The 15,999-nt window shown below is 45.6% G+C and overlaps 1 protein-coding gene across 1 annotated transcript in view; it reads right to left on the bottom strand.

Moving 5' to 3' along the window:
• The window catches only part of TARS1 (threonyl-tRNA synthetase 1), a 201,354-nt gene that overhangs the window by 168,743 nt on the left and 16,612 nt on the right, over window positions 1-15,999 (bottom strand). The window contains exons 2-3 of the mRNA XM_086960505.1: window positions 2,198-2,281; window positions 843-1,033 (exon numbers count right to left, since the gene is read on the bottom strand). Of these exons, the coding sequence (XP_086816631.1) occupies window positions 843-1,033; window positions 2,198-2,281 (275 nt within the window). The remainder of the gene's footprint in view (window positions 1-842; window positions 1,034-2,197; window positions 2,282-15,999) is intronic.

Below are 15,999 nucleotides of genomic sequence, written 5' to 3'. Positions count from 1 at the left end.
CTTTATAAATGAAATAAGTAAAAAAAATAGGCCTTCCAGGTACATTTCTTATATAACGGTCCTGAATAATGTTACAAACGGTTCATATTTTCAACTACCTGCAAACAGTCATACCAAAAAATATGCTTACCCTTTGGGAAACTAAAGGCAAAGACACAAATCTTGCACAGGTTACTACAACAAGAACTTGAAGGTAAAAATGCAAAATATAACTGAAGCATCTACTTTAAATCAAATCTTCAATTATTTGTTACATAATATTTTTTATTGTCATATACCACCCACCAAAAAGCTTACACAAAATATCAGTCTTGTACTTTAGTTGAATTATAAACTTTTAAATATTCAGCTATATCAAATGCCATGAATGCCATACTTGCCAGTTGAGATTCCATGCTATCCAATGTCAGTTGTGCATAGCTCACCAAGTCAAGTCTACTTTCTTTACATTCCACAAATCATAATGTTTTCATTCTTGTATGAATATTGGGGTGCAAGAGGCAAAAAAAAAGTCATACTTACATCTGATATGGACAACTTGTGATCAATAATGTATCAAATTCACCAGCAATGTTTCAATGACAACAACCTTAACATGCCAAATGGTACATAAACTTGACGTAAAAGACCTGGAAATCTTGGCAAGGAAAGAATAGGAAACCGAAAACCACGAGCATTCATATTTACTTTGGCAGAATGGCTGAAATAACATGGATGTTACATATGCTCCATTGGAAACATGGATAAAGATCAATTGAGTTGCGGAACAGTAATGCATTGTATTTCGCTTTTTGCGGCATGGGTTATGTAAATACTACCATCTCAAGAGATTTGAACAATACCTAATTCCACAGGCAATCTGATAGGGTGTACTTTTCCAGGATTCTGCATCAACCTGTTTGCCGTCAGGCAGTGTGACTTTGATAGGTTTGCTCTCTTTTGCTGCTCGTTCCGCGAGAATTGCATCATGTTCTGCTTTCAGCTTATTGTAAATACCAAGACGTTCATTGATGTAGGCGGGCCATGGATTTAGCTTAAAAGATTAAAAATTAAGGACTAACATTAATGGGAATCCATTTAAATATCAAAACATCGTTACATTAATAATAAAACAATAATTTCGAGTGACCGCATAGCCAAATTCGAAATTAATTAGCAAACTCAGCTATTTTATTGTACAGCACGGGTCATTTTAAAGTACATCTATGCCTAAAACAGACATTATGCAAAATGTGTAAATTATTATTACAAATCCCAAGGCTGGGTAACGAGGGGGTTAACTTGAAAAGCATACAAATGTGTGTGGTAGAACACGTAATATTGCATATTCAGCCTGTAGTAACTCAATTCTCTTCTGAGCAGCAATGGCTACGAGGGTTGTCTATAGAGGGAAAACAATTGCATTCTAATCGCATGCGTGACGGTCATTGCCAAGCAACAAGTAGCTGTTAGTTCAATAGTGTTATCCGTGCAATTAGACAATCACATCCAATGCCAATTATAGTGGCAGCAAGAAACGGACGACTGGGTGCAAAAGATTGCACAAAATACGCTGGTCTAAAAAAGGATCTTGATTGAGTAAGTTTAATCTTTACGCCCTTACTTTTTTGTAGTAATCATTTAAGTGTGGATGTTAGGAAAGATGGTTGTAACTTTTAAGACAGTTACCGAATAGAATGCTGTCCTGCTTAAAATAATGGGAAGATACTGACTGTCTAAATACAGGCTGATAAACCATACAGAGGGATTAAGAAGAGCAGAATTGTTCTTAAAATAAATACTCTAGGGATTTTAGCTGTGACCACGTGAGCCCCTTAGATCTATGTTTATCAGTACACTTTCAACAAGGTTTTTTTGTTATCTTATTTGTTTTCGAATGTGAAAAATCATTTAAAACTTTGTTCATATATTTTTGATTGAAATAAATCACAAACACTACAGGGCGCAGACGTTCTAAAAATATAAGCCAGTCAAGATCAGAAAGTTTACCAAAAACAAAGAATTATATAGGACAATGTCTCCCACCCGCCCGCCCCCCTCCATGAAAGACACAATGAAGCGTATAAACCCACACAACAATAAAAATAGTACAATCAAACAGTATAAAATCTTTTCATTTGTATGATTTTTTTTCCCCTTTCGTAAGTAACAACCGTGCAATAACTGGTTCAACTGCAATAAAACTCAGGGCACTTACCTCAGTGCGGCCTCCTCCATCCCCAGATCCCTCTTTAGCTTTCTTCTTTCCTCCATCCTTTCGCTTTTCATCCCCAGCAGTGGCCTTAATACAAAGGATATAAACTTGATGCTACCGTTTCCCCATTACAATTACAAATGGGTAAATCCACGTTGAAATATCTTCAACAAGGTAAACTATTAGTAATGTACGTTATTTTGACTTACTACCTCATTCATGCAGGCGCACGTACAGCACCTTTGAGATTTTCGCCATTTTATTTCAAGCCATTTGAAAATTGCATACCTAAATATATTTCAATAACATCACTGTTACGAACTATTTGCTACTCGGCACCTGAGAGGTTTGGAAAAACCAAGTAGTTGTCTAAGAACCAGAAAGAGGATTTCAGCAAACGAAAGTACAGTAAATACATTTAAAAGATAAGCACACACAAAAAACAACGTAAAGTCAGATCTCTGTCCTAAAAAAAGCACTTCAGGTGTTCGGGTACCGAAACAGTAAACTGGGGGAGGGGGTAAAATGCTGCGATTCTGGGCATCCTTCATACAACTGCAATGCTGGAATCAGTCAAGACATGCAACTAGGGATTTGTCGCTCCATTTTAGATACAAGCACAGAGGTGCATTCATTGAGGAATAAACTTTTTTGCCCCTTCTTGGACCCCACTAATGTGAATCCAACTTCAGTAGTGACTCTGCCGTGTTGTTTCTGTGCTACCTGGAGTTCGTGCCTCTTCCTCTACAACACTAGCCCTCTGTGTTCTCCTATTACGCCACATTCTTGTGTTTTCTTTTCTGCACCCCATACTCTATTATCTCCTCTGGGCCTCACTCCTCGCACTATCTGAATTGGTTGTCTGGCCATTACCTTATACAAATATCTATTTATTTAGGCCTGCCACTCTTTTTTTTTAATCAATCAAAAAGTTTTATTCGGTTGCTTCATAAAACAATCATAAAAGTGCAGAAATAGAACACATCAGTACATGATTTACATTTTAAAAGATAAAATATATATATCATATCAGGGTAAAAATACATCGCTACATAATCTATGATGATAGAAAGGTGTCTATACAGGATCTAAGAAAATAAGAAATATCCTGTTAATATCTTTATGTAAGCAAGATGCCTAGTACACTATAAGCTTAAAACATTAGTAAATTCACGTGTTATATCCAGAATAAAGCTCTAAATGAACATACAATTCCTGTGTCTCAGAACTCTCTTTAAATAAATCGCTATTTTAAATGTACTTTGTACATCTTCAAGCTGTTGTAATACAATTAAAGCAGGCTAGCAATGTCGAAGCCCATTCATTTTTAATATCGGTACCAGGTAGAGTCTCCTTAAGAAGGTATAAAATTTGCAGAACAATATTACATGGATAGTAGATTGGAGTTATTGTCACAGGGGTATAGTTGGAGGTTTGAGGACCAATCATTCATTTTGGGTAAGGTGACTAGTCTGGGAAAAACCTCCAACCTAAATCTAGTCAATAAAAATCTGTCATAAACTCCGGGTACAAAAGTTAAATAGGGTTGGATATTAAAAGCAGCTAAAATCAATTGATTGTGAAGTACAGTAGGTTTTAATATCTTTGATGACATTCGAATAGAATCAAAAAACAATAAACCCTCCTTTCTCAGTTCTTTCCTAGATATTTGATGAGTAGAAAAAGGGTTAGTAAAATACTCAGGATGACCAAGATCCTTTAAAAAAAATTGGACATATTTAATCCATGGAATTTTCAAAACCCCTTCCAATTTTAAAACATCTAATAAAATATCCCTGTTTAACTTAGCCTCTTCTTTGGTCCACAATCTATGCCTAAGAAGTACAGGTTCAAGCTTTTAAGTCAGAAATGAAGGGGAGTCCTAATTCTGCATGAAATATGTAGGATGAAGTACTGGTTGGGACTGATAAAATAGATCTAAAAAAATTATTTTCTATGCGTTGGATTGGTAGCAAGTCAGCATACTCCCAGACTCCTGCCCCATATACTACAGATGAAACACACCTTGCCTTATAGATCTTAATAAGCTATTCTGGTGGCCGTTTTCAAATCTTTCTGGCAAAGGTGGTAAGGGCGGATGTTGTCCTTAGGAGTACCAACTTTTTGGCTCTAACTGCCTGTACACAAGTGTCATTATGGGCAAAAAGGATTCCCAAATAAGAGAACCTTTTAGTTGTCCCAATCTTCTGTCCTGCAACAAACATATCTTTAAGTCTCTTAATGCCATGGCCGCAACGCATGATAAGGTCTTAGAGGAGTTTACTCTCAGGCCAAGATTCTCCATAAACTGAGAGAAGCTGTCTAATACCCTTTGAAGGCCAACCTGAGTGCGGGACATCAACACAGAGTCATCCGCATACAGAAGCGCTGGAATTGGACGTCCTGCCACTTGTGGAAAATCTTTGTTATCTTTAAGGAGAGCATCCCCCAGACCATTAATATAAAGATTAAAAAGAAATGGAGCCAGGACACATCCTTGCCTGACTCCGCTCTCAATCGGAAAAGTAGCAGAACATTCAAACTTCTGTCCACAAAGCACATGTGCCTTGGAATCACTATAAAAACGCTGAAGAAAATAAATAATCTGAGCCTCAACACCCATATCTTCTAAAATGAGCCAGAGTTTACTGGGAATCACACAGTGAAATGTGGCTGTGAGATCGACAAATGCTAAAAATAATTTCCCCTGCTTAGGTCGTATATTTCCCTACCAGGATTGACAGATTTGTACCCTGCTCCAATGTTCCAAGACCAGCACGAAACCCGTACTGCAGGTCGGAAAGAACAGAGTTCTCTTCTGCCCAATACTGCAAGCGCTCCGAAATTATTCTGCCTAATACTTTTGTTACACCGTCAAGTATAGAAATAGGCCTATAGCATCCAGGATCCTGCCTATCCCCTTTTTTAAAGATGGGAACAATGGTAGACTCTACCCAGGTAAAAGGAAATGAGGCACTACAGCTAGCAGTAATTACCTGGGCTAGGATAGGCCCCCAAAGAGCAGTATTTGCTTTAAAAAGATCTACGGGGACCCAATCGGGTCCTGGGGCCTTCCCTCCCCGGCTTTTAGAGAGTGCCCGTTTCACTTCGTCTAAGGAGAACGCCAAATCAGAGTGATGATGAGATGGATTCAAATTATGATCCCCATGGACGTTACTGTCACCTTTATATACTTTTGAAAAGTGCTCAATCCATTGGGCTTCACTAATAGCTATTTCAATGGTTGGGCCAGCCTCGCATAAAAGAAAAGGCATTTTAAAAACTTTCCAAAATGCCATACTGTCGTTTGTCAATGAGGCAGTGTGTAATGCCTCCCATGCCTTCTTTTTCTGAATATTTTCCTGTCCTTAATTGCTTTGTTATAATCCCGTCTAGCTATCCTTAGATCAACCAAATGTCTAGGGGATTTGTGTAGTTCCCTTTTTAGGTGGGAGGGAGTATGAGTGCACCTGGAATCGAACCATCCACACTTTGTTCGATTACTATTTTTGCGCCTGAGGAGGGATTTTTTATAGTATTAGATATCGCCGAAAACGAGGCTAAGATTTTATCTGGGGCAGCTGTTTCACACAAACATGTCTCAATGTCAATTTTACATTTACTTACCACTGTCTTAGTTATAGCTGTCTCGTCCACCATACTCCAGCGCAACGAAAAAAACATTTACACTCCCAATAGCTATATTTTCTAGAAACTGGTTGTTGATATTTGATTTGACCATTTTACTTAAAGACCACTTAATTGACAGGCATAAAGGAAAGTGATCACTTAGGGAAATATCTGAGACAAAAAATGAGTGGAGACTATATGCATGATTACTTGAAATTAGAACATAATCTATAGTGGAACACAAACCCCTACCACTACAGGTCCAGGGCATAGAAATAGGTACTGGGCATAGATCATTAACAAATCCTGAGTCAAAGGAAAAGATTAGTTCATTTAAATATTCCCCTAAAGTGGAAAGTCGAAAATAGGAAGAACATGCCCCCTCTTCAGCTAGGAGCTAGTGAAGTAGTGTGGCTCACTGGTTAGAGGCGGCAGACCCGAGAGCAGAGGACGGCCCGGGACCAGGGTTCGATTCCCGGCGCGGCAGGTTTCTGGACCAGGGTCAGCGGACTCGATAATTCTCTCGCCTCGGTGCCCACTCTGATCAGCGATCACACTCGGCAACTCTGGGCATTACCTCCTCGTCCTGTCTTCCTCGCCACAGTAATAAACATATGAGCCTCCGGCTCCACACAGAACTCCAAGTAAAATAAAAGAGCAGCGCTCTAGTCTCCCCTCCCTCCAATATGGCCCCCGAGGCTTCCACCAATCCCATAAAGGGACACATATCCAGCAACTCAGCCTGTTCTTTTTTTCTGCACTTCTCTGAGTGCTGTGTTCCCTGCTGGTCAGGTGAGTGGGCTGGGTTCCTGCTTTAGCGGTTCCCTTAGTCCGTTGGTATCTGGTTGGGGGATAGTAGTGTTCTTGCACTTTTGCAATGTGTTTTCCGTTTTTCGAATGCGTGTTTGTTTAAAGTTTTTTTTCCCCCTTCTTCTGCCTATGTGCCTCGTGTCCTGCCTAGCGGACGTACGTGGCGTTCATTGCGGCTGGGTATGCTGTATGGCCGGGACGCCTTGTGTCCTGTCGGCCGTTTGGTTAATTAACTTTTACCGGCTGCGCGTCCTGCTGAGCGGACGTTGCGCGGCCGGGGGCATTGTCTGTGGGGGCCGGAGGCTTCCGTGGGCGTTGTCTTACCTGCTGCCGGTTGGAGTCGGCATGGTTTGCTGCCTCTTCGCTCTCTGCTACTTCAGGGGCGCTTTCAGGGCTCGGCTCGGCACGCTCTCTGTCTGTGGACTAGGTGTGCGCGCGCGGCGTTTCCGGCTGCATTTATTCTTTGAGCATGCGTCGAGGTGGGGTTTGTGGGGTTGCTTGGCAACCTCGGGTCCTTATTTTGACGGGCTGTTCTACCTTATGCCTGTGTTTGTTTTGCACTGCTTCACGTGGCTGGCTGTCATGGATGTTTCATCTGATGCTCGTGCTCCTGATTCTGTGGCTGTGGCTTCTGGTTCTGGGGTGCAAATTCCTTCGATGGAGATGTTGCAGCAGATGATCAATTCTGCTGTGTCTGCTGCTTTAAGCGGTCAGGTGCCTGTCCCTCCTGCGAAGAAGGCGAGGGTTGATGGCGCTGCTGCTCCTGCTGATTCTGAGAATGAGGAGGATGTTGATGTCAGGGGTCGCTTTGTGCAGGGTGCCGACCTGAAGGAGGTGCTGGGTCACATTCGCGATAACTTGGTGTTTCCTGCTTCTGTGATGCCTCTGGAAGACGATCTGTTTTCGCAATACCATCGTCCTGAGCCTGATTCTTTGCCTCTCCATTCCTCTGTCTTGAAGGTCCTGGAGAATGAATGGAAGGATGTGGACAAAGGTTCCTTTCCTCGTTTCTTGAGTAGGAGGTACCCTCTTCAGGATTTTGCGGTGAAATACCCTGCCTCCGTAAAGGTTGACTCTTTGTTGGCGAGCATGTCTTCACATGGGTCCGTTGTGTCGGAGGACTCTTCTCCTGCGGACCCGGTTGACCGTAAGGTGGATGGGGCTGTGAAACGCACTTTTGCGGCTGCAAATTTTTCTATCAGGGCGGCGGCCTATTCCTCTTACACTATCCAGTCCTTGCTCAGGGATTTCCAGTCTCTGTCGGAGTTGTTGGACCAGGGGGAGGATGTTTCTTCTACCCTGGCGATGATGGAGCAGCAGGTCCGTCTGCTGTCGGATGTCTCCTTTGATTCACTGGGGGCGGCTGCTTCTGCGGCCGGATCCTCTGTGGCGGCGAGGCGTCAGTTGTGGCTCCGTTCCTGGAAGGCTGATGCTGCACAGAAAAACTTGCTCATGAAAATCCCTTTTTCGGGGGTTAAACTTTTTGGTTCATCTCTTGACGACATGGTGAAGAAGACGGCGGAGGACCGTAAACTGCTTGCTCCTGACCGTCCTGGCAGATTCCGTGCCTTTGGTTCCCAGCGGTCTTTTGGTACCTCGAAGAGGGGTCGGGCTGGTCAGCCCTTTCGTGGACGGGGGCGTGGCCGGGGTGCTCCCTCCTTTGATAAGTCCCGGTTCTCCGGCGCTTCTGCCTCCTCCGCTCCTGCTTCCAAATCCTGACTGGATCGCTCCTGGTGTCGGTCCGGTTGGGGGTCGACTTTCTTGCTTCATGGACTCGTGGCGCGAGACTGTGTCGGACCAATGGGTGCTTCGCGTGATTTCGGAGGGTTTGCGCATTGGATTTGCCCAGGCGCCCCCAGACTATTTCAAGGCCACTCCTTGTCCCAGAGATCCTGTGGAAAGGTTGGCGCTTTTGGACGGCATCGCTTCCATGGTGGTCAAAAAGGCGGTGATTCCTGTGCCCTGCGACCAAGTGGGGACGGGGGTGTATTCCATTCTTTTTCTGGTGTCCAAGCGCACGGGGGATCTTCGACCTGTGATGGACCTGAAGTGGGTGAATACTTTCGTCCCTCACCAAGGGTTCAAGATGGTTTCCCTGCCTTTGATCCTTCCTCTGATCTCTCAGGGGGATTTCCTTGCTTCGATCGACCTGAGGGATGCTTACCTTCATGTTCCTCTTCATCCGGAATTTCAGAAGTTTTTCCGGTTTTGTGTGCAGGGTCGTCATTACCAATTCCAGGTATTACCTTTTGGACTCTGCTCTGCTCCACGGATCTTTACTAAGATTCTGGCTCCTCTTATTGGACGTTTACATGGAGAGGGGGTTAGTGTTTTTCCTTATCTGGACGACATTCTAATTTCTGCTTCTTCTCTTCCTAAGGCGGAGTTACATGTCCAGAAGGTGTGCCAGGTCCTGACGCATCATGGGTTCCTCGTGAATGTGCCGAAGTCCTCCCTGGTTCCTGCACAGGAATTGACTTTCATTGGGGCTCTGTTCAAGACTCAGTTGGGGATGGTGTTCCTGCCCCCTCCCCGTGTTTTGTCCCTGATGTCTGCTGTTCGCTCCCTGTTGGTGGGGGTTTCTCATCCTGTGAGCCTATGGTTGCGAGTTCAGGGTCTAATGTCGGCTTCCTTGTTGACGGTGCCATGGGCTCGCCTTCATATGTACCCGGTGGTGTCCCACATTTTATCGCATTGGGACCCCTGTTCCCTCGATATGGATGTTCTGGTTCCTATGTCGGAGGAGGTTCGGGTGGTCCTGGGTTGGTGGTTGGACGAGGGTCATCTGTCCAAAGGCCGCCCTTTTCTGATTGTTCCCACCCGCGTGGTCACTACCGATGCCAGCCTGCTGGGATGGGGTGCTACTCTGGGGGTTTCGGCGGCTCAAGGGATTTGGCCTCAGTCGGTTTTGTCATGTTCCTCCAACTTCAAGGAACTGAAGGCCGTCCTTCTGGGTCTGTTGGAATTCTCAGCTCTAGTGCGGGGTCACCACGTGCAGGTCCGGACGGACAATCAGGTTGTGATGTCGTATGTGAACCATCAAGGGGGGTGCAGGGTTCGCTCCCTCAGTTGCCTGGCTCGTCGGATTGGTTCTTGGGCGGAGGTGCATCTGTTGTCCCTGTCGGCCATCTACCTGCCTGGGGCGGAGAACACAGTGGCGGATTGTCTGAGCCGGGTGTTTCCTTCCATGGGTTCCTTGTCTCTCACGAGGTGGATGTTCAGGAGGTTGCGGATGATGTTTGGTTGTCCGATTGTGGACCTGTTTGCCTCCCAGGACAATGCCCAGACCCGTTGTTTTTGCACGATTATGCCTTGCCGGGACGCCTGGAGGGTGGACGCCCTTTCGTTCCCTTGGCCGGAGGGTCTGCTGTATGCCTTTCCCCCTGTTCCCCTGCTTCCGGCTGTGCTACAGAAAATCAAGAGGGAGGGGTCGTTGGTGATCTGATTGCGCCTTGTTGGAAGCGTCGCCCTTGGTTTCCCCTTCTGAGGGAATTGGCGGTGTCTCCGGGGTGGCCCTTGCCGTTCGTGCTGTATCCTCTGATGGGTCCTCATCTTCCACTGCCTGTGTTCCGTTCCCTGGGTCTGCGGGCCTGGCTCTTGAGAGGGAGTCTCTGATACGTGGCGGGTGTTCAGTGGCTGTGGCTGGTGTCATTCAGCAGTCGCGGAGGCCTTCTACGCTTAAGTCTTACGCCAAGCATTGGGATCATTTTGCTTCTTGGTGTGTTGATCGTGGGCTGGCGTTGGATTCTTTGGATCCAGCTCGCATTCTGGACTTTCTGAACGATGGGTTTGTGTTGGGTTTGGCCATTTCGACCCTTCGGGCTCAGTGGGCCGCCATTCGGGCATTTCATGTCCTGCCTTTGGTTTCCATTTCTCCGTTGGTTGCTCGACTTTTTAAGTCTCTTTCTTTCCAGCGGCCACGTCCTATCATGTGTCCTCCTCCTTGGGACCTTCCTTTAGTTTTGCGTTCCTTGCAGTTGGCTCCGTTCGAGCCTTTGGAGTCTGTGGACCTGAAGTTTTTGACTCTCAAGGTGGTGTTTCTGGTGGCGATTGCCTCTGCCAGGCGTGTGGGGGAGTTGGGTGCTTTCCTTCGTTCTGCCCCGTTTTTGTTGGTTTTGGCGGACCGTGTGGTCTTGCGCCCTCATCCCACCTTTGTTCCTAAAGTGGATTCTTTTTTTCACCGGTCTGCCGAGGTGGTTCTTCCGGTTCTGTGTCCTGATCCCTCCTCGGCTGAGGAGTCCCTTTTGCACCTCTTAGATGTTCGGCGTGCCTTACTGATTTACATTTCTCGCACTTCTCCCTTTTGTAAGGTTGACTGCTTGTTTGTTAATTATGGTTTGTCGCGTCAGGGTATGAAGCCCTCCCTGTCCACGATCAGTCGGTGGATTAAGGAGGCCATTCTTTTGGCCTATGCTTCGGTGTCTGTGGTTCCATCTCTTCCTGTTCAGGGTCGTTCCACCAGGTCTGTCGCTGTATCCTGGGCTTCTTTCAAAGGGGTGTCTATGGAGGATGTTTGCAGGGCTGCTACGTGGTCTTCTCCGCATACCTTCATGTCCCATTACCGCCTCCAGATTGGGGGTGGGGGTTCTGTTTCGTTTGCCTCTTCTGTTTTGACTGCTGGGGTACCGTAAGAGGTTGTCCATGTTTTGGGTTGTTGTGCCTCTGTATATTAAATATGTTTCACTGCACTGATGTGGTGGTCTGTTTTCCTTACATGAAGCTGTTTGCTTTGGTATCGGCTCATATGTTTATTACTGTGGCGAGGAAGACAGGACGAGGAGGTAATGCCCCGGTTACTTACCGGTAATCTTCATTACTCCGAGTCCATGTCTTCCTCGCCACAGTATAGTTTCCCTTCCCTCCCGGCCCTGGTGGTGGCTTCATGTCTGCGGCTTGGTTTTCAGGCTGAGTTGCTGGATATGTGTCCCTTTATGGGATTGGTGGAAGCCTCGGGGGCCATATTGGAGGAGGGAGGGGAGACTAGAGCGCTGCTCTTTTATTTTACTTGGAGTTCTGTGTGGAGCCGGAGGCTCATATGTTTATTACTGTGGCGAGGAAGACATGGACTCGGAGTAATGAAGATTACCGGTAAGTAACCGGGGCATTAGCTTGCCTCATCTTCACTAACGGCCCCACCAGACTGCCGGGGATGCCTGGTCTCACCCTGGAGATACCCATTAAGGGACCATCTCTCAGGGAAGCCAGGAAGGGTTTCGCAGCGGTCGAAGCGCCTTGGGACCCTACGGGTAAGTAGTGCGCTATATAAATGCCTATACATTTACATTTACATTTACATCCCACATAAATTATCCTCGGCATTGGGACATAAAACACAATTAAAATCGCCTGCCAATAATGTTATAATATCTTTTGTCTTATTCTCACCAATAGATTTCAACAATTTTGTGATACTCTTTACAACAGATGCTACTTCAGCTTGGGGTATGTTATTATAAAAATTAGTTAATACAATACAGTGTTTTGCATCTATATCCAGTATGAGTGTTTGATAATAAGGGCCAGTTGCACACATAGTTATTTCATTAATCTTCAGGGCGCTTGATATATAGGTGCAAAGACCACCCTTATCCCTTCCACTCAAACCATCTATTGCTGGTAGCAGCAGTCCCGGTCTCAGGACCGAAAAGTGCAGCGTGCGTAGTGCAAAAGGTTCTTCAGAAAGACTCCCCTATATCTCATGAGGCTCCGCAGTGTGATACAACCACCAATACCTTTTAGGAACTCCCCATACCCGATAATCTTGACTGGTCCCAGGAGACAAGGTTGCGGCCGCTGGAGCACGCCTCAGTGCATGCTGCCAACTCCGGACAATCCGAAGTGCCGATACCGGTGTGGGGCCTCCGGCAACGGCAGCGTCCCAGACTGGTCTATCACTCGGAGGAGCAGCTGGAGCAGGCACGTCACAAGCACACCACCGCCCGCTGATTTTTCTTCTCCTAGCTCTCCCCCAGCACCGGCCTCTCGCAGGAAGGGGCCCACACTCCAGCAGGCGCAGGACAGTGACCCCTTTGCCGGGTCCTGTAACGCAGCACCCGGCACCTAGCTCCCAGGCAAGCATCGGCGCCTTCGGCCCCCATTGTACCTCAGCAGTCCCAAAAAACACACCAATGGATTGGCCTCACGTGCCACTCTTTTTACTTAATAGGTGTACATACAAATTTGTTTCCGTGCCCTATGCATGTGCACACAACTGCAAGCGTTTTTGTACGTCTGTTTGCATGTATGTTTGTGGGGATGTATGCATTTATGCAGAGCTTTTATTTCACTTGAAGAAACGAGGCTGTGACGCTTCTCCTTAAACAAGTGAAGAGAAACATCATCAGCACTGATGAGCAGGTTAAGTACAGAGCATCATATGATACAGTTTTGGGTGTGGCATGCTGGTAGTGGGCCTCCCTTTATCCAGGGCCGGACTGGCTACTGGGCGTTTTGACATGCTGCCAAGCTGGGGGCTGATGTCACTGCGGTGGGGGCTAATTTTGTTGATGGAGACGTGCATGTGCTTCGAAATAAACAAAGCAAAACAAATTTCGTTCAGCACACGCAGGTCCCCATCAACAAAATATGGCCCCAGCTCGGCAGCATGCCAAAACGCCCAGTAGCCAGTCCAGCCCTGACTTTATCCCTTGTGAGGATGGGAAGTACCTATATATCAATTTAAAACGAGCATTAGTCAATGCAATAGGTTTCGCCTATGGGATTAATAACAAGGTTTTTTTTGTGAGTTGTAGCCTGGTGAATAGTTGTGCAGTACAAGTTACTGAAACTTTGTTAAAGTGTTAGGACTTGTATATTGAGAAAGAAAATATATTGTGCTGTTAGTGGTGGTGTAATAAAGCGGGGAGATTAGGTAAATTAGGGGGAGGAGGAACAAACAAAAAAAACATGTACCCGATAAATACAGTGTGAATGCAGATGAGGCCGGGACCCAGATTAGGCTAAACAGCGCTACGTGTTGCTGGCTGCACCTTGCTCTGTCTGGAAACACATCCCGCAGCAATAAATGCGCAGTCATGCCACAGGGGTCCCTTGTGTGCCTCCTCTACGGAGAGGACGTAATGTTCATCCCTGTAGTTTGAAGCTACACTGTTTACAAGACCCAAAGATTCGTTTATTGGATGAGGCGAATGATGTCAAAAAGATCGGAGTATGTCTGTGGAAAGAGAAATAAATAAAAGGGATGACCCGGGAGGAGGCTGTAAGACACGTGGCCTGCAGATGCACTCGTGAGGTGTGCTTGTTAGGAAATGCAAAAAAGCAACACAAGTGAAGAGGCTATGGGCTAGGTGAGCTTCTGAAGAAAATTCTGTGCTCTTTGCTCTGTCCCAGAAAACCCATTAAAGAGATGAGAATAGGATGTGGTGTAGCAGTCTGAGCTGCCGAAATCGAACCCGGGGACCATGTTTCAAATCTCGGCTCAACATCGTGTGATTCTGGGCAATTCAATTAATCTCCCCGCGACTACACAAAATGAATGTTTAATGAAACTGGTGCTCATGTAAAGCGAAACGTACATTTTATAAACGGCAAGCATGAGAATCTAACTCAGTATAAATGCATAAGAATTACCCCTCCATCACACGGCACAACACAGAAAACGTTGTGAAAGCAAACTATTTGCTGCAGGCTGTAAATTGTGTCTTTTTTAAACAAAGACAGGCTGTTTGTGGAGTTTTGCAGCAGTATCTCTTGGTTTTTAGCACTGTGTTACAGCTTGGGTGGACTAGATAAACAGTTTGAAAGAGGTATGATTTGGTTCGAAGGGGCGCTGCTTAATGAAGGTGTAAAGCAGCCTTCCTTGCAACTTGCAGCAAAATCCTGATGTTTAAAAGCAAATCTGACAAATGGGTGGAGTTCCGTCTTGGAAGGAGGGGAAGAGGAGGCCCAGGGGTGGACTTCTGTCTTGGAAGGAGAGGAAGAGGAAGCCTTGGTTTTCTAAAGAGTCAATGCACCATCTTTTCCATGTTCTCTGTCAACCACCCAAGATTGGCGCCAGGCTGTTACAGCACATGCAGATTAAATGAAAAACGGGCCTTTTGTAGCAAACAGATATCGATTCTAATAGTTTGTAAATTCTCCTGGTGCACGCAGATTTCAAACTTTGCCAGGAAATTGCCACACAACCCTACAGAGAACCCATGTAAAGCAATACATGTTAATAGCTGTGTGTTTGGCAATTCACATCTCAAAATTTAATGGCTGTCACCTCAGCGCTCTGAAGCACCAGTCTGGCTGTACTGGCTCTACACAGAAACAATTAATACAATAGAAATGAAAAAAAAACTATTTAAAATCATTTGCATGTTTGTATTGCACTCTCTGGAAAAAAACCATATATGCGTCCCCTTGGCTTGTTTGACGTTACACAGCATTTACCAGACTCAGTCGTTCTCCATGTTACAGGGCGCAGTGATTACCAGTTTCCTTGGTCAATTAGCAGCTCACGTCAGCCCCCCCCCCCTCCTCCCCCGCCCCCGACTCCTGAGTGTGAATGTAGATGAGGCATGAGACCGAGATTTGGTGAGACTGCGCTAGGTGCCACTGGCTGCACTTTGCTCTGACTGGAAAGACATCTTGCAGCAATAAATGCGGAGTCGTGCCACCGGGGTCCTTTGTGTGCATCTGCACAGAGGAATTATTGTTCATCCCTGCAGTCTGAAGGGTGAAGATTTAAAAGACCCAGAAATTAGATTATTGGATGTGGGTGAATTATGTCAAAAAGATAGGAGCTGTATCTCTGAAAACGGAAATAAATGATACAAGGGGGAAGCAACGAGGTCTGACCAGGGAGGAATCTGCAAGACACGGGGAAGAGAGAGATGGCCTGCAGATGCACTCATAAGGAGTGCTTGTTAGGAACGGTAAACAAGCATCACAAGTGAATACATCTAAGAGCTATGTGAGCTTCTGGAGGGAATTCTGTGCTCTTGGCTCTGTCCTAGAAAACACACTAAAGAGACGAGAATAGGCTGTGGTGTAGCAGTCAGAAGTGCCAACTTCAGACCGGGGGACCACGGAACAAGTCTAGGTGTCTGCTCAACATTCTGGACAAATAATTTAATCTCTCCGCGACCACACAAAAAGGAATGCGTAATGTACCTGGCGCTCATGTAAAGAACAAAGTAAATTTTACTAAACTGCAAGAATGAGAATTTTACTCATTATAAACGCATAACAGTTAGCCCTCCCTCATACGACAAACCACAGAAAATGTGGTAACAATCGATTTACTTGCTGCAGGCTGTAAATTGTGTTTTTTTTAAAAAAACAACGACAGACTGTTTGTGGAGTTTTACAGCGTTATCTCTTGGTTTATAGCGCTGTGTAAAAGCTCAGGTTGACTA

Source organism: Lissotriton vulgaris, chromosome 3_1, assembly GCF_964263255.1.
Source record: "Lissotriton vulgaris chromosome 3_1, aLisVul1.2, whole genome shotgun sequence".
NCBI lineage: Eukaryota > Metazoa > Chordata > Amphibia > Caudata > Salamandridae > Lissotriton > Lissotriton vulgaris.
Note: the sequence above shows the minus strand (reverse complement) of the source record. Positions and strands in the feature narration are given on the sequence as shown.